The 26,149-nt window shown below is 45.1% G+C and overlaps 1 protein-coding gene across 1 annotated transcript in view; it reads left to right on the forward strand.

Annotated features, from left to right (window-relative positions):
• Positions 1 to 2,870: 2,870 nt before the first annotated feature.
• Positions 2,871 to 26,149, forward strand: part of HCN1 (hyperpolarization activated cyclic nucleotide gated potassium channel 1) — a 465,956-nt gene continuing 442,677 nt past the window's right edge. Inside the window, exon 1 of the mRNA XM_040421267.1 lies at positions 2,871 to 3,278. Coding sequence (XP_040277201.1) covers positions 2,935 to 3,278 — 344 coding nt within the window. The 5' untranslated portion in view covers positions 2,871 to 2,934. The remainder of the gene's footprint in view (positions 3,279 to 26,149) is intronic.

Raw genomic sequence — 26,149 nt, forward strand, 5'->3', positions numbered from 1 at the left:
TCAAAGCTGCGGGAAGCAAATTCAATGGGACTACATTTAGAATGAGCCTTCATGTCACAGCAGAAATGGTCATGTGTCATTAGCTGGCACTGCATCCCGTGTGCTGCCTGCAGAGGCGAGTGTGCAATCTGCATCCCCCCATGACCTTGGCATCCAGACCCTGCTTTATAATGTGCTGGGAAGGAAATGGCAATGGGAACTGAAGCCCTGCTCACAGAAAGAGAATCAGCCTGATGAATTCTGCTGTCATCCAGAAGGGGGAGGGGAAACAAGAACCAAAAATGACTCAGATACATTCATGTGTGTTGGAAATACCAGGTGGTCACACTAGACATCTGCATTGCAGGCTGGACTGTAATAAAGCCCTTCATACAGTGCTCTGTGAGCATCCATTGTCATACGCCGAATTCTGCACAGCGCTACTGTGCACCTGGGAAATGCAGCACATGGACAGGGCATGATGGGACTTGTAGTACCCGACTAGCACAGCCACATGTTGCTTATAGCATGCGACATGCAAGTATGTAACTATACAGACATGGAGACTAATATAGGTATTTTCTTCTCCAGTAGATAGATAATGGATGATAGATAGATAGATAGATAGATAGATAGATAGATAGATAATGGATGATAGATAGATAGATAGATAGATAGATAGATAATAGATAGATAGTTAGATAGACAGTTAGACAAATAGATAATAGATAGATAATAGATAGATAATAGATAATAGATAGATAGATAATAGATAGATAATAGATAGATAGATAGATAATAGATAGATAATAGATAGATAATAGATAATAGATAGATAATAGATAATAAATAGATAATAGATAACAGATAGATAATAGATAATAGATAATAAATAGATAATAGATAATAGATAGATAATAGATAGATAAATAATAGATAATAGATAGATAATAGATAATAGATAGATAGAAGATAATAGATAATAGATAGATAATAGATAATAGATAAACCATTGAATTATGAATTCTTTCTCTTCTATCATGTTGTTGAAACTTTTTTCCACCCCCCTTAGTCATATCTGTTTCTGGGAAAGCTGGATGACACCCTCCTTGGTCCCGATTGCATTTCCAGACACTTCAATGGCATATCTATCTGGCTATCCTCCCACTGTACCTGTAAACTGATGGGAGCTGTCATGTTGGCTGGAAGGACTATGTAGGAACGTCTACACCAGGGATCGGCAACCTCCGGCACTCCAGCTGTGGTGAAACTACAGCTCCCAGCATGCTCCATTTGCTTCTATGGGAGTCCTGAGAACAGCCATGCTGGGAGTTGTAGTTTTACCACAGCCGGAGTGCCGGAGGTTGTGACCCCTGGTCTACACTGTGGCCGCCATAGGAATGAATGGCGTCACAGTGGGACTCAAATGTTTGCTGCGACTGTGACACGTGAATTGCAAAATATCCAGTAGATTTTGTTTTGTTTTTTAGATTTGCGTGTTGCGACCCGATTCATTCCTATGGCAGCCCCACTCTGTCTTGGCCTAAATTGGCGCATAGACATACCCTTAATGCCCCATGGGGTGACTCTGGCATTTATCATGGTAACTAGTCTTATCACGACTTCACATCTAACAGCTGCCAGCACACGGGCAGGGGGCTCAATTACTGAGTGCGGGGGATTTAGACGCATCCAGTGGCTCTTCCTCGGTACTCAGGTCATTGATGGACACAAAAGTGAAAAGTAATGATGTTTCACACCTCATATGGCGGCACACCCCTACGGGCACATCTTACTGCCCCCATGCGGCGGTGTATTCTCCCCTAGGCACAATACTAGTGAACAGGTTTCTCTATTAGCTTCTTACATAATCTATTAGAAAGAAAACAGAAACATGGAGGTAAAATACGGACCCCTAATATTCTATAGGTGCCGTATTACGGACCTGAAGAACACATCCACATGATACAGCCATGAATCGGTAATCATTTAACACATTCTGGCCCTGGAGGTCGATACTAGTAAATAATTCCTAGTATAGTGAGGTGACATCCCTACGGTTCACGAATTCGAGGCTTCAGCCCTACAAGCCCCCATTCTATTCTGACACTCATTAACCCATTATTGCTAACCCATTATGCCTTACAGTATTCAGCTTAGTTTTGGGGACATGCAACCTCATACCTCCCAACTTTAGAAAGTCTCAAAGAGGGACAAAAGGTGCAGCGCACATCGCGGCAGTATTTTTCCTACTAGGCCACGCCTCTAACTCCGCCCAAAGCATAATTACTGACCGCAGCAGCTGGGGATCGGCTAGGTGAGTATAATTCCATGATTTTTTTACAGCATGTGGACAATTTTTTCCTCTTGCGCTTCAATATCCGTTTAAATATTAGCACATAAATCATCGGATTATAGGTATTTTAAGGTCCAAATTGCACCAAATAATGGAGTTCTGGTCTAATATACAGGTAGAAACCATACAGCTAGTTTAGTAAGGAGCCATTTAGTAAATGTATTAATGGACATGTATGCATTAATTCCCCAGGTCAAAAAGAGGGACGTTTAAGGATCAAAGAGGAACAGAGGGACTTGGGTCAAAAAGAGGGACACTTGGGAGGCATGCAATCGTCTCAATTTTGGGAAAAGCAGCAATGTGATCTGTTTTTTTTTTTTCAAGGACTGAGCTCAATGTCACCAGGTAGTGAGGCTGAGCTGGAAGGACAGACTGCTAGGCGGCGTCCGTCCAGCAGGCGGCGCTGGAGAGAGGCAGGCGCAGAGCTCCGCCGGGTCTCCTGCTCGCACATCAGCTGCAGAGGAGAAGAGGCTGAGCTCCTGAAGGGCATCAGATGAGAGCAGGAGAGGTGTAGACCAGGAGCTCCCGGAGCCCAGTCTTCTTCTTCTCCTTCATCTTCCTCTCCCCCCCTCCCTCCTCCAGCTTCTGCACTCCTGAGCATGGAAAGCAAATTAAACTCGTCGTCTAACAGCAGAGATGAAGGCAATAACGTATTCCAGGGGAAAGCAGAGAAAAGTCTGACGGCGAGCAGCTCCAGCGTGAAGGAGCATGGCAACTCGGTGTGCTTCAAGGCGGACGGCGAGGACCCCGTGGTCGGCTTCGAGGACGCGGAGGGGCCCAGCAGGCAGTACGGCTTCATGCAGAGACAGTTCAGCTCCCTCATGCAGCCGGGAGTCAATAAATTCTCCCTTCGCATGTTTGGCAGTCAAAAGGCAGTGGAGAAGGAGCAGGAAAGGGTTAAAACTGCAGGCGTTTGGATCATACATCCCTATAGTGATTTCAGGTAATGTGTGTGTGTGTGTGTGTGTGTGTATGTGTGTGTGTGTGTGTGTGTGTGTGTGTGTAATCCCTGCTTCCTTCTGGGTGGCAGATGCCACAAGTAGTGCTCAGTGAGTTGGGAAGTGCATGCATGCCAGGCTGTGGGGTCCTGCATGTGTGGTGGGGGGGATCTGCTGGGACTGCAGGAACTTTATCTAACTTGTGGGGAGGCGGCAGCCCCATGTCACTGATGGAATGTCAGCTCTGATCAGTGGTGCTGGTGAATGGGGGTCTGCTAGGGTTTGGGTATGACATGTCACTGTCTTCTCTGGAGAGTGGACAGGGTGAGCCCTGTAATATGTACAGTATATAATGTGAGCATTCTAGTCCTAAGCCTGTACCATAGGAGCATAGAGTCACCTGGATATACAGGATGAGCCCTGTAATATGTACAGTATATAATGTGAGCATTCTAGTCCTAAGCCTGTACCATAGGAGCATAGAGTCACCTGGATATACAGGATGAGCCCTGTAATATGTACAGTATATAATGTGAGCATTCTAGTCCTTAGCCTGTACCATAGGAGCATAGTCACCTGGATATACAGGATGAGCCCTGTCATATGTACAGTATATAATGTGAGCATTCTAGTCCTTAGCCTGTAACATAGGAGCATAGTCACCTGGATATACAGGATGAGCCCTGTAATATGTACAGTATATAATGTGAGCATTCTAGTCCTTAGCCTGTACCATAGGAGCATAGTCACCTGGATATACAGGATGAGCCCTGTAATATGTACAGTATATAATGTGAGCATTCTAGTCCTAAGCCTGTACCATAGGAGCATAGAGTCACCTGGATATACAGGGTGAGCCCTGTAATATGTACAGTATATTATGTGAGCATTCTAGTCCTTAGCCTGTACCATAGGAGCATAGAGTCACCTGGATATACAGGATGAGCCCTGTAATATGTACAGTATATAATGTGAGCATTCTAGTCCTTAGCCTGTACCATAGGAGCATAGTCACCTGGATATACAGGATGAGCCCTGTCATATGTACAGTATATAATGTGAGCATTCTAGTCCTTAGCCTGTACCATAGGAGCATAGTCACCTGGATATACAGGATGAGCCCTGTAATATGTACAGTATATAATGTGAGCATTCTAGTCCTTAGCCTGTACCATAGGAGCATAGAGTCACCTGGATATACAGGGTGAGCCCTGTAATATGTACAGTATATTATGTGAGCATTCTAGTCCTTAGCCTGTACCATAGGAGCATAGTCACCTGGATATACAGGGTTAGCCCTGTAATATGTACAGTATATTATGTGAGCATTCTAGTCCTTAGTCTGTACCATAGGAGCATAGTCACCTGGATATACAGTATGAGCATTCTAATATTTACAGTATTCAATGTGAGCATTCTAGTCATAAGCCTGTACCATATGAGCATAGATTCAAATTGATATACAGTATAAGCATTCTAATATTTAGAGTATACAGTGTGAGCATTCTAGTCCTTTGTCTGTACCATATGAACATAGATTCAACAGGATATACAGCATGAGTCTTGTATTATGTACAGTATACTGTGTGAGCATTCTAGTCCATAGCCCATACTGTAAGCGCATAGATTCATCTGGATGTACAGTATGAGTAGTGTAATATTCACAGTATACAGTGTGAGCATTCTAGTCTTTAGTCTGTACCATATGAGTATAGAGTCACCTGGATATACAGTATGAGCATTCTAATAAGTACAGTAGGCAATGTGAGCATTCAAGTCTTTGGCCTGTACAGTATGATCATAGATTCAAATGGATATGCAGCATGAGCATTCTAATCATTAGAATGTACAATATGCACTTTCTATTAATTAGAATAGATTAAAATATGCAGAATTTGCTTTCTATGTAATACAATATATTGTATCACCATCCATTCCTATCCATTAGTATATCTGAGTGTTTTGTTTATTATGGCATTATGTATAAGCATTCTATTTTTCACTATGTTCAGTATTAAAGGGGTTATCCAAAACTTCGGCCTCTCATACAGAGAATACTTACCTGGTCCCTGACGCCTGTCTCCTTCCAGATCCATCCACGGCCGTTACTGCATCTCCGCGGCATGCAGATCACAGTATCCGTTGATGGGGGGGGGGGGTTCAGCCAATAGCAGGTTGCAACGGTGACCTGCCCCCTTGAAACCCCTGTCAACGGATGTTGAGATGTGCAGCGATGGTCGGGGAGGGATCCGGAAGGACACAGGCGTCGGGAGGCTCATCCCCGTCTCTGCCTGCTATTGGCAGTCCACAAGCAACCCAACCAACCCCCCCTCCCCCTTGGCACGATGGGGAGATGTAGCGGCGGCCATGCAGGCTTCAGAAGCGACGCAGGTGCCGGTGCCAGGGACCGAGGTAAGTGCATTGTGTGTGAGGGGCCCAGGCATATAAGGGCGCATTTAAGGGGTTGGATAAACCCTTTAACTACAGTATGAGCATCATATTCCTTACTATCTACAATATTATCATTCTATTCCTTACGATCTACATTGCGATCATTCTAGTCCTTACTGTCTACATTGTGATCATTCTAGTCCTTACTATCTACAGTATGAGCATTCTAATCCTTACTATCTACAGTATGCTCTATTCCTTACTATCTACATTGTGAGCATTCTAGTCCTTACTATCTACAGTATGAGCATTCTATTCCTTACTATCTACATTGTGAGCATTCTAGTCCTTACTATCTACAGTATGAGCATTCTAGTCCTTACTATCTACAGTATGCTCTATTCCTTACTATCTACATTGTGAGCATTCTAATCCTTACTGTCTACAGTATGAGCATTCTAGTCCTTATCTACAATATGTGCATTCTATATCCTACTGTATACAGTATGATCATTCTCTTCCTTACTATCCACAATATGATCATTCTGTTTCTTACTATATGTAGTATGAGTATTCTATTCCTTATTATCCACAATATAATCATTCTATATCTTACTATTTACAGTATAAGCATTCGATTCCTTACTATGTACAGTATGCGCATTCGATTCCTTCCTGTCTACAGTGTGAGCATTCTGTTCATTACTTTGTACACTGTCATATCTCATATCATAAGAATGCACAGTATGAGCCTTCTGTCCATTAGAATGTGCAGAGCTGTGTTTATGTAAGGTAAGACTGTGAGCTACATAAGCGCTGTCCTCCCTTGTATAGAGAGCCTGTATCTGCAGAGGGTGATTTATAGGCTGCTTGTAACAATGACCTTGAAACTAGTCCATGGTTGTTGCAACAAGAGAATGTCATATGTGTGTCTATTGTATAGAGAAATAAAGCCGCACTGGCATTGCTGGCTCGTGTGGCCTTCTCTTCATTTTCCTCAGCCCTGTGTTGTGCAGTAAGGTTTCAGATAGTTAGAGGATTAGATACAAACAATAATAGAAAAATAGATAGATAATAGATAGATGGGTAGATGATAGATAGAGAGATATGTGTTCTGGACAGTGGCATTGGTTGTGGTCTCATGGTAAACTTGGGAAAGCAGTTTCTGAAGAGGAGGATCAGCACTGGTGCTGTCCATGGTGCTGGGGCGCACACTGAGCAGCTGCATCCAGTATCATACACTGAATGGAATACTGACCTCATATGAATGTATTGTTCATACATAGGTTTTGCGGTGAATAGGTCTTAAACTATTGTAAATGTGAGTGTTTTTTTCTAATTGGAAATTGTAATACTTGGATATGATGATTAAAGAGGACCTTTCACGTTTTTTAAAATTCATACATACCTTTACTTGCTGATGCTGCCACCCTGAGTGGTTTTTTTTAAATATGACTCCTACGCCCCGCTGTGCTCGTCTATAGTTCTCCCACTCAGTATGTTAATGCTGAGCATCGGTGCAGGGAGGAGGAGACACCAGGGTTTCTGGCTGTGCCACGATCCAATCACAGTGGAGCTCACCTTCTCTCTGGCTGTGCCGCGATCCAATCACAGTGGAGCTCACCTTCTCTCTGGCTGTGGAGCTCACCTTCTCTCTGGCTGTGGAGCTCACCTTCTCTCTGGCTGTGGAGCTCACCTTCTCTCTTTATATAACTGTGTGGCAGAGCTCAGTGTAAGGGATGTAGCAGATATGAATTTATTATAGGTGATGTTTCAGTGTTTTACATTATTCACAATGAAATACAATTGATGCAGCCTTAAAGGCCTCAAGATAAGTGTGTGTGTATTAGCGCTGCAGCTATCGATTATTTTAGTAATCAAGTTTTCTATCAATTAATCCAACGATTAATCGAGTACTCAATAGGAAAAAACTAATTAAAAGAACAATTTCCTTTATATAAACTTCAGCCCTCCCATGCCATCATCAGCCCCCGTGCTGTCAGTCCTCAGTGCCATCAGCTCCCTCCAGTGCCTCAGCCCCCCATGTCTTCAGTCCTCTGTGCCATCAGTCCTCTGTGCCATCAGACCCTCCATGGCATCATGTCCCACAGTGCCTTCAGCCCCTCTATGCCATCATGTCCCCCAGTGCCATCAGCCCCTCCATGCCATCCTGTCCCCCAGTGCCATCAACCCCTGGATGCCATCATGTCCCCCACTCCCCCAGTGCCATCTGCCTCTCCATGCCATCATGTCCCCCACTCCCCCAGTGCCATCAGCCCTGTATGCCATCATGTCCCCCAGTGCCATCAGCCCCTCCATGCCATGTACCCCAGTGTCATAAGCCCACCCATGCCATGTCCCCAAGTGCCATAACCCCCCCCCCCCCTGTAATACTTACCATTCCTGGCAGCCTGCACGACTGGCTGATATGGAGTCCGCAGGAGAAGGTCTGCAGCGTCTTCTTCCTCCCAACATGCACTGGGACCTGACACCACTTCACTTCACTCACGCTCCGCGGTCACATGATCAAAACGAATCCTCGATGCAGGAAAACTGCATCGAGGATTTTTTTGTGTTTACATCGATTACATCGCGTAATCGTTGCAGCCCTAGTGTGTATGTATGTATGGCGGGGATTCGCTCTGGTAGGCAGGTTAGCGGACGCAGTATAGAGTCAACAACAAAGAGTTCAGTGTTTATTCAAACTTGGCAGGTTAACAAAATATAAACAAAGTCACCTCAATTTAAATCCTGGTATTCCATTCACACCTTGCTGCAGGTACCGCATAAGAAGGTCAAGTCCTGGTGTTCACGTCACACCATGCTGCAGGTACCGCTTGAAGAGTCCCAGTCCTGGATGTCGTTCCCTTGTCCTCCCAGACAGGTCCCAGGCATGCATCCAACCATAAGCCTCAGATCCCAATACAGAGATCCCCTCTGCATGAACCCAGCTGTCTTTTAAAAGCAGCTACGCGTTAACAAAAACCCGGACCGGCACCTGCGATCCAGTCCGGTGTTTGACCTTACCTGACTGCTAATTAGTCCAGCAGCACACACTGGGAGGAAAATACCTGCCTCCACATACAATTCCCTTTACTGTGTCACATATCCCCCCCCCCCCCCCATCTTTGTTCAACCTTGAGTGGGTGAACACATGCATAAACAGTGCACCCACGACAGTGCCTCCACGTTTCACTGCAACCGGCCTGCTCTGTGCTCCACCGTGAACTTAAAGTTCTGCAGTGACCAGAGCCACCTGGTGACCCAGGACTTTCTCTCTTTGTTCAGGTGGTGACAGGTCGCGGCCAACCCCGTATCGCTCCTTCAGAGATGGCTTGCCGCCGAGCCACGGGCACCCGGTACGGCTTTAACCAGACTTTTGCCTGGGGCTCAGTGACAAGATCACGGTGGGTTACGGAAGTGCGTTCAGGGAGGTCAGAGAACACATCCATGTTCCGACTAACAAACTCCCTGGCCCCCTGAGTCTGTTTAGCGGAAAAGGTTGTCAGTAATCGTTTCTGTGGCAGCCGCTTCCCATGTAGCAGAGGGACCCGAATCTCTTCCCCTAGAGAAACCGCCCGCGGGCTGTTCTCAGTACAGGTCTCTGTCAGGAAAAAGGACCGCCTTATTCCTAGTTATGTTTGCTGTGATATTATATGTTTTATGGGTATATGTCGTAGTGCGACATAGTCCAGTGTGATTCACATTCATATACAGTATGTATTTACGTATTTGTATTGCCAAGCCACAGGGTGGATTTGATTTAAATCAAACTGATTTAAATCACGATTTAAATCACTAGTCAGTAAGGCTTGATTTAAATCATAGTTTTCTACATAAAGACTAATTCTTGCTGGTATAACTTATAATATGCAAGTAGATGAAGATTTTAGAATAACAACTTTTCATATTAGTTTGATTAGGTTGATTCTGTATTCATAGGTTTGTAGAAGTTAGGATTAAGGTCTTTTTCTCAACTGTGTTCATGTTATAACATTTTTGCTGTGAAGAAGAGGCATGTGATCTCTGCTGAGTCAAATTCAGTTTTGAGATCTGCAAAAGTAAACCAAGCATCTGTGATAATATCTTGTAGGCAGAGAAACTGCCCAATACTCTTACAAAAACCTCTGTTAAGAGCATGACATTGTGAATGGACAAAGGGGGAAACTAACTCTCCTTAGGGAGAGAGCACCTTTATCAGTGTGAGGAGACTTTTAGGCCATACATGCTCCTCTGGAATTCTGGGAGGGAAGAAATGCAAATGAGCTCTTAACAAGCTCTGCCTCTAATGCCACAAGATGTAAGGCAGCCATCCTATAAGTCAATATTCAGCTCTTAAAATAAGCCTTGAGACATGACTGATAAATAAGCCAGCACCTCATCTGCAGACAGCTGTTTCGGACACAGGCCTCCTACCCAGTTAAGCCAGTACTCTCTGCTCTGCACTGATGAGGGGCAATCACCCCGAAACAGCTGTCTGCAGATGAGGTGCTGGCTTATTTAATATCCAAGTCATGTCTCAAGGCTTATTTTAAGAGCTGAATATTGACTTATAGGATGGCTGCCTTACATCTGGTGGCATTAGAGGCAAAGCTTGTTAAGAGCTCATTTGCATTTCTTCCCTCCCATTGTGAATGGATTAATGGAATTTATTTACCAAAAAAATTAAACATATACAGCCTTATTCTACATAATTAAAAAACAAATCTTTATTTCATGATGTAATAACCTTTGGATGATTATATATTTTCCTCAAAAAGCATTTTATATAAAATAAAAATCAGATTTAAATAAAAAAAATCTGATTTAAATAAAAAAAAATCAGATTTTTTTTTTTTTTTTTTTAAATCATAGATTTTTATCCACCCTGCCAAGCCAGCAGCCATTGATGAATTGGTTGAAGGCTGCATCTAGTGCCTCATACCTGTGAAAACAGCAAACTGCTCCACGGGTGCGGGTGGGTTAGTTAGCCCATAGATGCGAACCAGGATAGGCTCGTTTGCTGGTCACACTTGGAACAGGGGAAAAGCAGCCTCTCCGGTGCCTTGTCTCAGCATGAGGGATTCCTAACCAGAGAGTGAACAATAATTAGTAATCCCTCATAACTTGCTCAGAAGGGATTGGATGTCCCCAAAATCTAGCTTATCACCTCTGGTATGATGGGGGCATCGCATGGACACCAGACATGGCATATCAACTCGCCTTTGTCTTCCTAAAATAAGGATCTCATCTTTCGAGCGTCCTGGACGTGTCTCGTTTGATATGCTAGGACTCGGAACGATGAGATATGAATTATGAAGAAGGTCTAGGGTCTGTATTTTAACCTGGGCAACTGGGAGAATATCTTTTTGATATTTTCTTACCTGTTCCTTAGATGGCCAGTGGGCCAGCTGCATGGGTAATGAAGCCCAGCCCAGAGGGGCTGAGTCAGAGGTTTGAGAGAAAATCCCCCTCAGGCCTGCCCCTGGAGGAAAGGCATAAACATGCAATCCCTGGATATTTGCGTGTCACAAAGTGGGAGATCCAATCGAATTGCTTTGTGCACCAGTATTCTGCCCAAATCTCCTGGGAGGAAAGGACTTCTACCACGCAAGTGCTAAGTATTAGAACTTTCTTTGTTTTCTCCTTTTTATTTTACAATTGTTTGCCATTTATGTCTCTCTTGTTAATCATTTTTTGTAACCAAGTACTGTCTATTTTTAATACATTAAACCTAAAAGTTTGATGGTTTGTCTTGTAACCTTAATCACATAAAAATAGCGATATCCCACCGCTGCGAACCAATTTGTCACATACCGGGGACCAGACCAGACCACCGCGTAACGTGACAAGGGTTGCCCAAGCCCTTCAGGCCGATTCACCTCACGCGCTGTTACGCCCTACGTTGGGCCGTAACTTCAGCATAAATCGCCACCTGAAGCCTGTAAGCACACCCACGCACTAACACAAAACTTTCACTTCCACCACCCATCAGTTATAAGGTCAACAGGAAACCCCTGAGTGTTCCACTCGCAAGCAGACACACACACACGGTAGTAAGCCTCACGGAAAAAACAACATACAGCCTCAGACGGCACACACACTCTTCATGGAACTAACAGGTTCTTAAGGTTACAAGACAAACCATCAAACTTTTAGGTTTAATGTATTAAAAATAGACAGCACTTGGTTGCAAAAAATGATTAACAAGAGACATACATAAATGGCAAACAATTGTAAAATAAAAAGGAGAAAACAAAGAAAGTTCTAATACTTAGCACTTGCGTGGTAGAAGTCCTTTCCTCCCAGGAGATTTGGGCAGAATACTCACCGGCTACAGTTACGGACCCCAGATGCTCGATTATAGGCCCGATTTTGGGCTGGCTGAGCTATTTTCCTATGCTCCCTACCTATCCTATTCAGTGGGATTGTCTCCCCCTCACCCAACGGACCTACCTACCGTGGGCCCCTTGGTTTTCTGGTGTTCTAACACCACAACTGGGCCAGGTCTCGCTATTGGAGCTTTCCCTGTCTCCTGGGGATCAGTATGTACAATGGCCGGCCACAGGGCTGGGAACAACGGAAAGTCTCTTCCTAGTATCACTGTATAGTGCATGCTGGTGGTTATGGACACCTCATGGATCTGCCTGCCGGCACACGTGCTTAGGGACACTAGAGCAGTGGGGGTACTCTTTTAAATATCCATGTATGCTGAGCACCCCGACTTTCCGGCCAGTATACTCGGCGGGCCGCACCAGGGCAGCTCTTACCAGGGACACCAGGCTCCCTGAATTCAGCAGTTCCACCACCAGGGTATCTCCTACTTCCACCTGGAAATAATGGCCAATGGGATAGAGAAGACGCTCATAGGGTAAGTAAATTCAACAAAACAAATTTCAAATAAAAGAAATGGTTTGCTCACCTATTGCGGTTGCATCAACTGGATGCAACTGCAATGGAGATCGAGTATGGATAAGAGACGGTTGGTGCAGCCAAGATTCGTCCTAACGCCTTGGGCAGGAGCCACCCTGCCACTAGGGTAGTGAAATTGAAGAGAGTACGCTGAACCTTAAGTGGAGCGTGTGGACTGCTGAGGGCGCACGAAACAACCAATCAATGACAGTATTTAGTTTCAGTAGTGTTCCATTTATTCGTAAGACAACGCGTTTCGGGGGGTTAAAGTCCCCTTTATCAAGTCTGAGCCGGGAGACTAGGAGAGTGTCGCTGCTCGTCTGGAGAGGCGCGTGTTAGACGCGCCTCTCCAGACGAGCAGCGACACTCTCCTAGTCTCCCGGCTCAGACTTGATAAAGGGGACTTTAACCCCCCGAAACGCGTTGTCTTACGAATAAATGGAACACTACTGAAACTAAATACTGTCTTTGATTGGTTGTTTCGTGCGCCCTCAGCAGTCCACACGCTCCACTTAAGGTTCAGCGTACTCTCTTCAATTTCTACTTCCACCTGGCACAGGTGGTTTTTGTCTATAGTCTTGGAGGTACCTGTGGCACACAGCTTCCTGGCATACAATGAGTGGTGGTAGCCATAGTTAGTATCCATGGGTTCACCCCGATGGGGACATTCGGCCCTTATGTGTCTAGGCTCCTGACACCGCCAGCAGACCACCGAGTCTGGGTCTGCAGGGGGTACGTCCCGGGCGGGGTTTTGCTGGCACTAACCGCCGGGTATGGGGTTAGAGATTTCCGGGTTTGACTGGCCCCAGGGCCGGCGTCATAACCCGGCATCCCCGGGCAAGTGCCGGGGCCCAATGCTCCTGGGGGGCCCACTGAGCTGCTATGAGCACTTCCATCAATACAGATGGGAGCTCTCACTGCTGTCATTTCACATACGCAGTACCCCTTTGGTGGGCCCTCTGAGCTCCAGAGACTCAGGACACGCCCCCTCTACACAGGACGTGCTGCCTGAGGAGAGAGACCGCAGGGCTGGAGCTGGAGCAGAGAAGTGTGAAGACAGTCTGTGAGTAAGTCTGCACTGTGACTGTCTCTTCTCTGTGGGACAGAAGGAAAGGGGGGACTCTTCGATCTGCTGCTGCTTCATTCTATTTAGTTGTGTTACTGTTTCATTAAGCAGTTTGCCTCCATGACACCTACCCCCCCCCATATCCTGCCCTATCTCATCCTCATGGGGCCCCTGCTGTCTCCTTTCCTCCCTCATGTATCCAGAGCTCCTGTTCCACCCTCCTATATCCTATTGCTGCCCTGCACAGACCTCCTGCCCCTACTTGTATGAATCCCCCTCAGAGCCCCTTCCACCTACTTGCTGTGTCCACCCCTCCTGTCCATCCAGGGCCCCTGTCTCACTCCTCTGCCTCTCATTATGGTGGCATCTGAACCGCATTCACCATAAGGACCTTCTAACGTCACAGGGTCATGTGACTGTGCCCCCCACCCCTTACTGTGCCCCTTTATACCCTGCATTGTGCCCTCTTACCACACCCTGTGCAGTGCCCATAGTCATTCCCTGTACTGTGCCCTCTTATACCCTTTTATCCGGTCACTGTATGGTGGTTTTATCATTGTATGGCGGTGTTATCACTATATGGCGGTGGCATCCAATAACTGCATGGCCATAACTGTATCCCTTCCCTGCCCACACCACTTTTTTTAGACCTGGCATGAGTGGGAAAAGATACAGATTGCGGTGCTAAGGACCTTTGCGCCACATCTGTGTCAGAAATACGCCTAATATAGACGTATTTCTATATAATAAATGACCCCCTAATTGTATTATCATTCGGGGGTTGGGTTCAATATCTTTATATTATATAGATTCTAGTGTATTATACTGTGCCCTGTATTTCCCAATAGATAAATGATCCTTGGGAAACACAGTCCTCATCCCTGACCACCAGGCAGCGCTCTGTCAGTACATGGCGGCCTCCCCTCTCCGCCATGCTGCTCCACTGTGTACTGGTGCTTATTCTGACACTAGGGCTGGGTTCACATCCTATTTTTTCCATCCATTTAATGTATACCAAAAATGTATGCTGCGTTAACAGATGCCTCAGACTGATGCCGTACAGTGGCGTCCGTTCACCATACAGTTCCATGGTAGAAAAAATAATTACATTAACGTATGCATTTTTTACTTGACTCTGCAGGATACAAAAACATAGAGCGCTGCACATTTGTATACATCAAACCGATAGGAAAAACGGAATGTGAACACACATTGGGGGGGAGGGGGGCGTACTAAATTTCTCTGTGGGGCCCAGTCAGTTCTAGCTACATCACTGCACATCTCCTTCTCTCCTCCAGGCCTGGCCCACTGCTGCAGCGGGCCACTGTAGAGAAGGAGCGCAGGGAGCTGCGGTTAGTGAATGACAGGACCACCAGCTCCCCTGCAATGATAGGTATGTGAGGGGGCCACTGGGGGGTCATTCATCACACTGTGAGGGCCCCTTACACAGTATAATGACTCCCAGTGCCCCCCATTTAGTATAATGATCCCCATTGACCCTCCATTTAGTATAATGACCACCAGAGCCCCCATTAAATATAATAACCCCTCGTGCCCCCTCCATACAGTATAACCCCCAGTGTGGGGGCAACTGGGGGTCATTATTCTGAATGGAGGGTCACTGTGGGGTCATTATACTGTGAGGGCCCTTTACATAGTATAATGACCCCCAGTGTCCCCCATTTAGTATAATGATCACCAATGACCCTCCATTCAGTATAATGACCCCCAGAGCCCCATCCATACAGTATTCCCCCAGTGTGGGGGCTACTGGGGGTCATTATTCTAAATCGGGGCAACTGGGGGTTATTATTCTGAATGCAGGGCCACAGGTGGTCATTATACAGTGGGGGGGGGGATTGGGGGTTCATTATATTGTGTGAAGGGCCACTAGTAGTCATTATACTGTATAGGGGCCACTGGGGGTCATTATACCGTGTAGGAGCCACAGGGGGACATGTCAATGTAAAAAAATGCCTCATGGGGGCCCACTGGGATTTATCGCCCAAGGGCCCACATGAACCTGGAGCCGGCCCTGACTGGCCCCCTCTCAAAATAACCCCCCTGTAGTTTTCTGGTGGCCTCGTAGCGCTTCACCAGGTCGACCATCTCTAAGGCATTACCAGGAGACACCTGGCCGATCCAGTGCTGGAGAGGGTACGGCAAACACATCTGCCAACAGACGGTCCAGCATAGCAGTGGGAGTCAGTACGTCAGGCTGCAGCCATTTTTGGAACCGGTGTAGCAGTTCATAATATTGTGGTCTGGCGGGTTCAGCTGGGTTAAATTCCCACTGATGCACCCGCTGGGCCCGGACTAATACATTCACCCCCAGTCTCGCCAGGATCTCACCTTTTACTGTCGGGTAGCTGGCTGCTTGATCATCGGGGAGATCGAAAAACACTTGCTAGGGTCCAGACGCCAGGACGGAGCGACGACCTCAGCCCACTGGTCTCGGGGTAACTTTTCCCTCACGGCCACCTTTTAGAACACCGCCAGATATGTCTTGACGTCATCCGAGGGGGTCATCTTAGGGATCGCCGCACGGACAGCTTTCAGGGCATCGTGGACGTTCTGGGACGCTCCTGCCATTTGCAACGCCATCACATGTTGTAATAGCAGCTGGTAGTTCCTGCTGCTTCTTGTTAGCCTCCCGCCTGCTGCAAGTTAGCCTCCACGAGGTCTTTTCACGACCGCCCTCCATTTTGTCAGGGACACGGGTCGTAACCTTGCCGGCTTAATGTAGGACATGCACTTGTGCCCGGGACAAACAAAGAAAATTTCAGCCTTCAGGCCTGCCTTACTGCGTGTGCCCGCATCCTCCACCAATTGTGGGGATTCGCTCTGGTAGGCAAGTTAGCGGACGCAGTATAAGAGGCAAAAACAAAGTCTTTAACTTAAACAGTTCAGTGTTTATTCACACTTGGCAGGTTAACAAAATAAAACAAAGTCACCTTAATTTAAATCCTAGTATTCCATTCACACCCCTGCTGCAGGTACCGCATAAGAAGGTCAAGTCCTGGTGTTCACTTCACACCATGCTACGGGTACCACTTAAAGAGTCCTAGTCCTGGATGTCTGTTCCCTTGTCCTCCCAGACAGGTCCCAGGCATGAATCCAGCCATAAGCCTCAGATCCCAATACAGAGATCCCCTCTGCATGAACCCAGCTGTCTTTTAAAGGCAGCTAAGTGTTAACAAAACCCGGACCGGCACCTGCGATCCAGTCGGTGTTTGACTTTACCTGACTGCTAATTAGTCCAGCAGCACACACTGGGAGGAAAATACCTGCCTCCACATACAATTCCCTTTACTGTGTCACAGTATATATGTACAGTGTATATATATATATATATATATATATATATATATACTTACAGTATGTTTGCATTCCATGATACTGTCTTTGTATCCTGCTTAAAAGTAAAATAAATAAATTAAATAAAATCTCCTATCTGCTACACTATGTAGAAGTACTTGAAAGTCTTCATTCCAGGCGGGCATTAGCTATATTAATGAACAGCATGTACAATAATTATTCATGTCGGTGCCATTGATCCAGTCCTGATATCGTTCCTGGATCTACAATACTTTGGTTGCCCTGTGGAAATGAACTGCCTACACGTCATACAAAAGTGGACATGTGTGAAGAACCTGTAACGTTCCCTCTATGGGCCCTCTGACATGACTTACATACAGCAGTAGTTGCTGATATTGTGTAATACAAAATTGATCTGTACCCAAGTCCTATATTACTACGGCTGTGCTCATCATGTTTGTGGTCTGCCCTCACATACATGCCAGGAAATACGTCAGAAACTGTACGCCAAACATACAGGGAGTGCAGAATTATAGGCAAATGAGTATTTTGACCACATCATCCTCTTTATGCATGTTGTCTTACTCCAAGCTGTATAGGCTCGAAAGCCTACTACAATTAAGCATATTAGGTGATGTGCCATCTCTGTCATGAGAAGGGGTGTGGTCTAATGACATCAACACCCTATATTAGGTGTGCATAATTATTAGGCAACTTCCTTTCCTTTGGCAAAATGGGTCAAAAGAAGGACTTGACAGGCTCAGAAAGTCAAAAATAGTGAGATATCTTGCCAGAGGGATGCAGCACATCTTAAATTGCAAAGCTTCTGAAGCGTGATCATCGAACAATTCAAGCGTTTCATTCAAAATAGTCAACAGGGTCGCAAGAGCGTGTGGAAAAAACCAAGGCGCAAAATAACTGCCCATGAAACTGAGAAAAGTCAAGCGTTTGCAGCTGCCAAGATGCCACCCTTGCCACCAGTTTGGCCATATTTCAGAGCTGCAACATCACTGGAGTGCCCAAAAGCACAAGGTGTGGCAATACTCACAGACATGGCCAAGGTAAGAAAGGCTGAAAGACGACCACCACTGAACAAGACACACAAGCTGAAACGTCAAGACTGGGCCAAGAAATATCTCAAGACTGATTTTTCTAAGGTTTTATGGACTGATGAAATGAGAGTGAGTCTTGATGGGCCAGAGGATGGGCCCGTGGCTGGATTGGTAAAGGGCAGAGAGCTCCAGTCCGACTCAGACGCCAGCAAGGTGGAGGTGGAGTACTGGTTTGGGCTGGTATCATCCAAAGATGAGCTTATGGGGCCTTTTCGGGTTGAGGATGGAGTCAAGCTCAACTCCCAGTCCTACTGCCAGTTTCTGGAAGACACCTTCTTTAAGCAGTGGTACAGGAAGAAGTCTGCATCCTTCAAGAAAAACATGATTTTCATGCAGGACAATGCTCCATCACACGCGTCCAAGTACTCCACAGCGTGGCTGGCAAGAAAGGGTATAAAAGAAGAAATCTAATGACATGGCTCCTTGTTCACCTGATCTGAACCCCATTGAGAAACTGTGGTCCATCATCAAATGTGAGATTTACAAGGAGGGAAAACAGTACACCTCTCTGAACAGTGTCTGGGAGGCTGTGGTTGCTGCTGCACGCAATGTTGATGGTGAACAGATCAAAACACTGACAGAATCCATGGATGGCGGCTTTTGAGTGTCCTTGCAAAGAAAGGTGGCTATATTGGTCACTGATTTGTTTTTGTTTTGTTTTTGAATGTCAGAAATGTATATTTGTGAATGTTGAGATGTTATATTGGTTTCACTGGTAAAAATAAATAATTGAGGTTCATAAGATGGGTGGAGATACTGTACCAGAGACCTAAGGCAAATATACTAGTAAATGGCACCATGTCAGATTCATTTACTCTGCATAGAGGTACTAGACAAGGTTGCCCCCTCTCCCCCCCTTTTGTTTGCGGGTGGTAATCGAACATTTGGCATTAAGAGTGAGGCAGGACAGGTCCTTTATGGGGATTTCTAGAGGAGACAGAGAGGAGAAGATAGGCTTATATGCAGATGATCTCCTTCTGTTTATGGACGAGCCTGAGCTGACTCTGCCCAGAGCAATTGAGGTAATAGGGAAATTTGGCCACATACTCGGGCTTGCTCATAAACTGGACGAAGTCAGCTATTATGCCTCTTTGGGATCATGGGTGGCCGGAGAGTATACATAATTTACCGGTAGTGGACCAGTTTTAAGTATCTTGGCATCGTGATCACAAGGGACCCTGGAGTGTCTGTGACGAGAATATAGAACCGATAGAGTCCTTATTTATTGATAAATTTAAAAACTTGGAAGGCATTACCGATTTCGGTGAATGGGGAGATTGAACCTAGTCAAAATGATTCTGCTCCCCAAGGGCCTGTATCTCCTGTCTCATGCATGCGCCCGGGTACCAAAGGCCTTCTTTGACAGGCTGCACTCCCTGATAACGGCGTTTGTGTGGGGAAGGCTAGGAGGAAGCTCTCGCAGAAAGTATTACAGAGGTCTAAGACGAGGGGGGAGCGGCTCTACCCGATTTTTTTTCTATATTACTTAGCCGGCCAGTTGAAATATATAGCGGCATGGGTCAAACAGGGAGAACTACCAGGACCGGAATATTGGTTGAGGAATATCTTAATCTTTCTAATCTGTGGCCTGTCTTGGAGTCCCCAAGTACAGTATCAGGAAATACTTCCTGCTCATAGACTGGCTAACCAAATATGGAAAGCAGCCAAATTAAATTCGTATGCAGATTTACCAGATGCAATCCCGCTCTGGGACAATCCCATGTGGCCGCACTTGGAAACATTGGAGGGTGCAGGGATATGGAAGGGATGCGGAGTGTTGACATTAGCTGAGCTGTATGAAGAGGGCGTATTACGAACTTTGCAACAACTACAGGAGAAATTTGAGATTCCCATTCTTTGTTTTTTCGGTACCTTCAGTTACGGCACGCCCTAAATGATCAGTTTAGAGGGACAGGTCGCAGCATTTCCAAATATCCTCTGATAGGGGTGCTAAGATCGCAGGGACCTAAGGGCATTATCTCTATACTCTACACATATTTACTAGGTGATCGCATGATTCTTCAGCCATTGGAAGTAGAAGCGAAATGGAAGGTTAATATCCCAACTCTTGATGCTGAAGAATGGGAGGAGGCTATGTTGGTACCCACTAAGGTTTCCCCGTCGGTAAATAATAACTGATACAATTATTCATATTGCATAGAAGCTACTTAACCCCCCTCAGGCTCTATAAGATGGGGAGACTACCTAGCAGCAGTTGCCATAGATGTCAAGAGGGGAGCGCTGATTTCTGGCACTTGATATGGGATGCAGACACTTACAAGTATTTTGGAACAAGGTTCTAGAGATTCTGTCTACGATAGTGCCTGTATCGATAGGAGCCTGCCCAAAAAATAAGTATCCTAGGGATATTAGAGGAGGAACAGTGGACACATCACCAGAGAATATTCCTAGGGGAAGCCCTCTTCCTGGCTAGAAGGCTGTAGCATTGAGGTGGATGGCGGATAGAGTCCCCACAGTGAACCAATGGAAGACCTTGATGAACCATGCAATGAATATGGAAAAAGTAGTATACATACATAGAAAATGCCCAGGGAAATTTCAGAAAGTGTGGGGAGAGTGGTGCTCTTCAAATCACTCCTTGCAACCTGTGCACTTGCACTCTGTGTCGGAGGGTAACATTGCATTAAATGTCTAAACACTAGAAAGTAGATATGCTGTATTGTTGATGCCAAGTAGCGAAATATTGCTGAGAATCACTTGACACATTATGTATCACGTTTGTACTATGTGGAGCTGGAGACCCCCCTGCGTGGGGTGTCAATGCTTCAAAATATGCTGAACCATGCTTATTGTTAAATTTTCAATAAAACGAGTTTAAAAAAAAAAAATAAATAAATAATTGAAATGGGTATATATTTGTTTTTTGTTAAAGTTGCCTAATAATTATGCACAGTATAGTCACCTGCACACACAGATATCCCCCCTAAAATAGCTAAAACTAAAAACAAACTAAAAACTACTTCCAAAAATATTCAGCTTTGATATTAATGAGTTTTTTGGGTTCATTGAGAACATGGTTGTACGGTACGTAATTGTGTGACATAGGTCGGCACACGTTATGTGAACTACACAGTTGTCATCTGGTTGACAGATATTACTTTTAGGTAAAAGTGAAACTTTCTTTTGACATAGATCGAAAAATTTACCGCACAGACATATATAAATGTAAACCCATTTGTTTAAAGACGTCAGTCATTGACTTAAATGATAAAACACATATAACGTGACCTATACTGTACATTAGCATAAACAGTAGTATAAACACTTATGCTGTCACTATGAAAAAAAGGAATGCCCTGTTTGCACAAAAAAAAGAAAAACCGAATGCCGAAATGACACACACACACATATCCCAACACGTATCTCTTCTCTGCCACTTCCGGTTCTGCTCATCCAAAAGTGTGATGTCATCTACATGCACGCCACTGCCGCCTGCCAATCAGTGGCTTTAACAGATGTGCCACCACTGAGGCTACTGATCTACCGTCAATAGTGACGTTCTAGTAGATAGCTTGTCACACCTCTGGTCCATTAGGGACTGGACTCAGAGTGCCTATGACAGGTATGTCTTTTTTTTCACTTTTGCACCCAGCAATCTGAGCATGGGTTTCCGGTCTTGGAGAACCCCATTATTGAAACCCATTGTAATCATTTTCTAAAGAAGTCCTTTAAACCTCCGTGGTCAGGAGCCACATTCCTGTGGCAATCCAGTGACGTCAGTGAGAGGCAGAACTGATAAGACAGCACCATCCTTCTGGTCTATGGACAGGGACTTCTAGGGCGAGTATAGCTGTTGTGTAAAGACGGAGAGGGAGTGGGGGCAGTCCGGAAAGAAATTATCTCCTTATTCAGTGGTCTATTTAAGCACTCTCTTGTAGTACATACCATATACTGTATAGGGGGTTTTAGGCCGCATTCACGCGACCATATCCGTTTTGCAGTCCGTCGTGTATACTGCACTTTTTGCAGGCCCTCATTGTAAAAAATGCCTATTTCTTATCCGCAAACTAGACAAGAATAGGACATGTTCTATAATTTGCGCACGGAGATCGGACAGCACGCAGATGACATCCTTGTGCCCGTGCACATTTTTACGACACCATACTGTAGAAATGATTGGGTTGTGTGTGTTTTGCGGATCGGACACGGACCGAAAATACGGTTGCGTGAATATAGCCTTACACGTATGACCTGTCCTCAGGATAGTCATCAATATTTGATCCGCTATTTGAGGAGACTCCTGTACTCTTCGTGGGTGCTGCGGCCCCTTTTACAGTATTACCCTAATGCTCGTGACATCACGTTTATTGGTCACGTGGTCTAGGCGCAGCTCAGCCGTATTCCAATGCCAAAACAAGCACAACAGCTATACTTATGGCACTGTCCTTGTGAGGATTGGCGGGGGTCCTGAGTGTCGGACCCCAACTGATCAGATACTGATGACCTACCCTGAGGACAGGCCATCAGTACAAAACAGTCAGAAAACCCCTTTAAGACAATTTAGTTGTAGCGAGTTACAGTTAATATTGACCATCTTCACGGACTACTACTTGTGCTTGATTTTCTGTGAACTAGCACGATATACTGTACATACTGTAGCTAGAATAACTAGTACCCTATACAACTGAGGACGGCTGGGGAAGGAGCGAGCAGGGGTAAAAGAGAGAAGGAAGGAGGAAGGTAGTAACAGAGAAGGAGACCGCTATCAATACCCTCTGTGTATAGTATTGTGGAATAGGTAATGCCATATACAATAATGATAATACATGCAATGAAATACGTTGTGACAGCTTCGTACATGTGATTTTCAGAATTCAAATAACGTTTCTTGCATTACAGTATAAATTATCTTGATAATAGCATAGTAGTAGTAGTTTTCTGCCGCTATATTACGGGAGACATCAAAATCCTTGAGACAGATCCCTAAGCCCCCCAAAAAGTGTCCATACACATTTAATGTATGTTGGCCAAACTTGCCAATTTTGGTGGGATCGTCTGACCATGTAATGCGTATGAGAGTTTGCTGACTTCACTCCAGAGGTCAGGGGAACGAGTGATCGCTCTGTCGGATTTCAGCTCCATGTCCCTTAGTTCTCAGTGGAGATAAGCTACTGTCAGAAGTGTTTGACAATAACTTATTCCCTTTCCAGTTGAGAATACGTGCACACTCGGCCAAGCATGCATGTGTATGGAGGGGCAGGAACAACAACTGTCAGATGTACAGTATGGTCAGCTAGAATACTAGAGATAAGCGGCTATTTCTCTCCTGCTCTGGAGAAGAAGCATTGATTATACTGAGTGTAGAACAATATCACATGCAGTGACTGTGGGACACATTTTTATTTGGGAGTCTGAAGAATCCCTTGAAGACTCAGCCTTAAGAAGACACTTCTTTTTAAATGGAATCCAGATATATGAAATAAGTCCAGCTCACCTACTATTCCCCGTGCACGAGACGAGCCAAGGCTAGCTCTCCATATTCTCCATATGTCGAAATCAGGAAAAAGAGTTCCAGCACTGGATAATTATTCGTTGCGTTGTCTTTATTTTCCATTTCACATTAGGTCCACTTAGGTCAACTCCAAAGGTCATGATTAAGAACATTGTAGTTCGAAACATGTCGACCTAACTGGAGGTGGCGGGAGGTGATGTCCATCATATGTAACCTAATGTGAAATGGAAAATAAAGACAACGCAACGAATAATTATCCAGTGCCGGAACTCTTTTTCCTGATTTTTAAATGGAAGCCTACCCCTAACAAAGTGCATAACCGAAAATAAATAGTGGTAATAACTATACTATTTAATTTCGGCATCGTTCTGACAATGCTGTCACCAGGGTTCAGCACCACCTCTTATCATCTTGTCATGTATGAGTTTGTGGCAGCGACAGCCAGTAACTGGCTAATACTGGTGATGTAATGCACAATATGTTATTGGACTACTCAATGACTTTTGTTTTGCTTGGTGATTTTTTTTCCTCTTTTGCTTGGAGAGAAGTCATTAAAGGAGTTGTTCCACTAAACATATCATACATTTTTCCAACCAGCACCTGGATATGAATACTTTTGTAATTGCATGTAATTAAAATTTAGTATAGCCTCTGAGGTATGACGTAAATATATATTTGTATAGTGCTATCTGCTGTTTGTTCTTTTCCTTAGTGCTCTGTCCACCTCAGTAACATCACCTAGGAGGTCGTACATGTCCAGTTCTATCCTTCAACTGCCACCAGTACTATCCTCTGTTAGAAGCTGTGACAGTTACAGGGAAAGAACCAAATCCTGAGCTGTGATAGGGAGAGAGACGCCGCAGGAAGGACATGTCCCCTGAGCTGTGATAGGGAGAGTGTCGCCGCAGGAAGGACATGTCCCCTGAGCTGTGATAGGGAGAGAGTCGCTGCAGGAAGGACATGTCCCCGAGCTGTGATAGGGAGAGTGTCGCCGCAGGAAGGACATGTCTCCTGAGCTGTGATAGGGAGAGTGTCGCTGCAGGAAGGACATGTCCCCTGAGCTGTGATAGGGAGAGAGTCGCCGCAGGAAGGACATGTCCCCTGAGCTGTGATAGGGAGAGAGTTGCCGCAGGAAGGACATGTCCCCTGAGCTGTGATAGGGAGAGTGTCGCTGTAGGAAGGACATGTCCCCTGAGCTGTGATAGGGAGAGTGTCGCTGTAGGAAGGACATGTCCCCTGAGCTGTGATAGGGAGAGTGTCGCTGTAGGAAGGACATGTCCCCTGAGCTGTGATAGGGAGAGAGTCACCGCAGGAAGGACATGTCCCCTGAGCTGTGATAGGGAGAGAGTCGCCGCAGGAAGGACATGTCCCCTGAGCTGTGATAGGGAGAGAGACGCCATAGGAAGGACATGTCCCTTGAGCTGTGATAGGGAGAGTGTCGCCGCAGGAAGGACATGTCCCCTGAGCTGTGATAGGGAGAGTGTCGCCGCAGGAAGGACATGTCCCCTGAGCTGTGATAGGGAGAGAGTCGCCGCAGGAAGGACATGTCCCGTGAGCTGTGATAGGGAGAGTGTCGCCGCAGGAAGGACATGTCCCCTGAGCTGTGATAGGGAGAGTGTCGCCGCAGGAAGGACATGTCCCCTGAGCTGTGATAGGGAGAGTGTCGCCGCAGGAAGGACATGTCCCCTGAGCTGTGATAGGGAGAGAGTTGCAGCAGAAAGATCACGCCTCCTGAGGTTCAGCAGAAACGACAAACTCTTGAGCTTCCAGCCTAAAATAAATCTAATAGAGCTACTGGAGCAATGAATGGGGAGATCTCTGGATCCATGTGAGGTACAGGGCTGGTTCTAGCTTTGTTAGAATAAGATCTTCATGTACTATATGATGTCTGATATTTTTACATGAATCGTGAGATAACACCTTTAACTATGCTTCTAGTTATGGTCATCATATTGCTTTATTTATAAGCTTTCTAATATCCAAAAATAGGGCAGCATGAATTTTCTGTGTGTGACTTTGATTCTAAGGCATTTATGCCTATCTGCCTGACTCTTGTATATTAGCCTTTTACATTATTATATACCGCTGAGCACAATGATTGTCATTCAGACAAATTATCCAGGACGCTGTTTGCAGCTCCATAAAGAAGACTATTAGTGTGATATGTAAAAATTGAAAAAGGTTCTCCAGAAATGTATACATTTAGATGAATATTTTAGAATTCATTAAATATAAAAATAAAATATTTATTAACTTTATTTATATATTTTTATTTATAAAATATTAAAATAAAATATTTAGCAATAGTTTTAGGAGTCACATTTGTATACCTGAAAAAAAATTTTTTTTAACTTGTCCTTCCAACAATAGGCCCCCATATGGCTATTTAACTGAAAAATGTAAAAAGTTGTGGCTTTTGGAAGGCAGGAAGGAAAAAGCAAAAAAGCAAAAACGAAAATTGGCCAGTCATTAAGTGGTTAAAAAAGCTAAATAATCCACAAAAGTAGAAATTAAAATGACATAACAGTAGCTGTCGCATCCGAAAGCCAGTTCTTAATTTGAGATGTCATGAGCTTCAGCGTCTTGCAGGGGATTAGCACAACGGCTGCCTTGATGGATGCTGGT

Source organism: Bufo bufo, chromosome 2 (genome assembly GCF_905171765.1).
Source record: "Bufo bufo chromosome 2, aBufBuf1.1, whole genome shotgun sequence".
Taxonomy (NCBI): domain Eukaryota; kingdom Metazoa; phylum Chordata; class Amphibia; order Anura; family Bufonidae; genus Bufo; species Bufo bufo.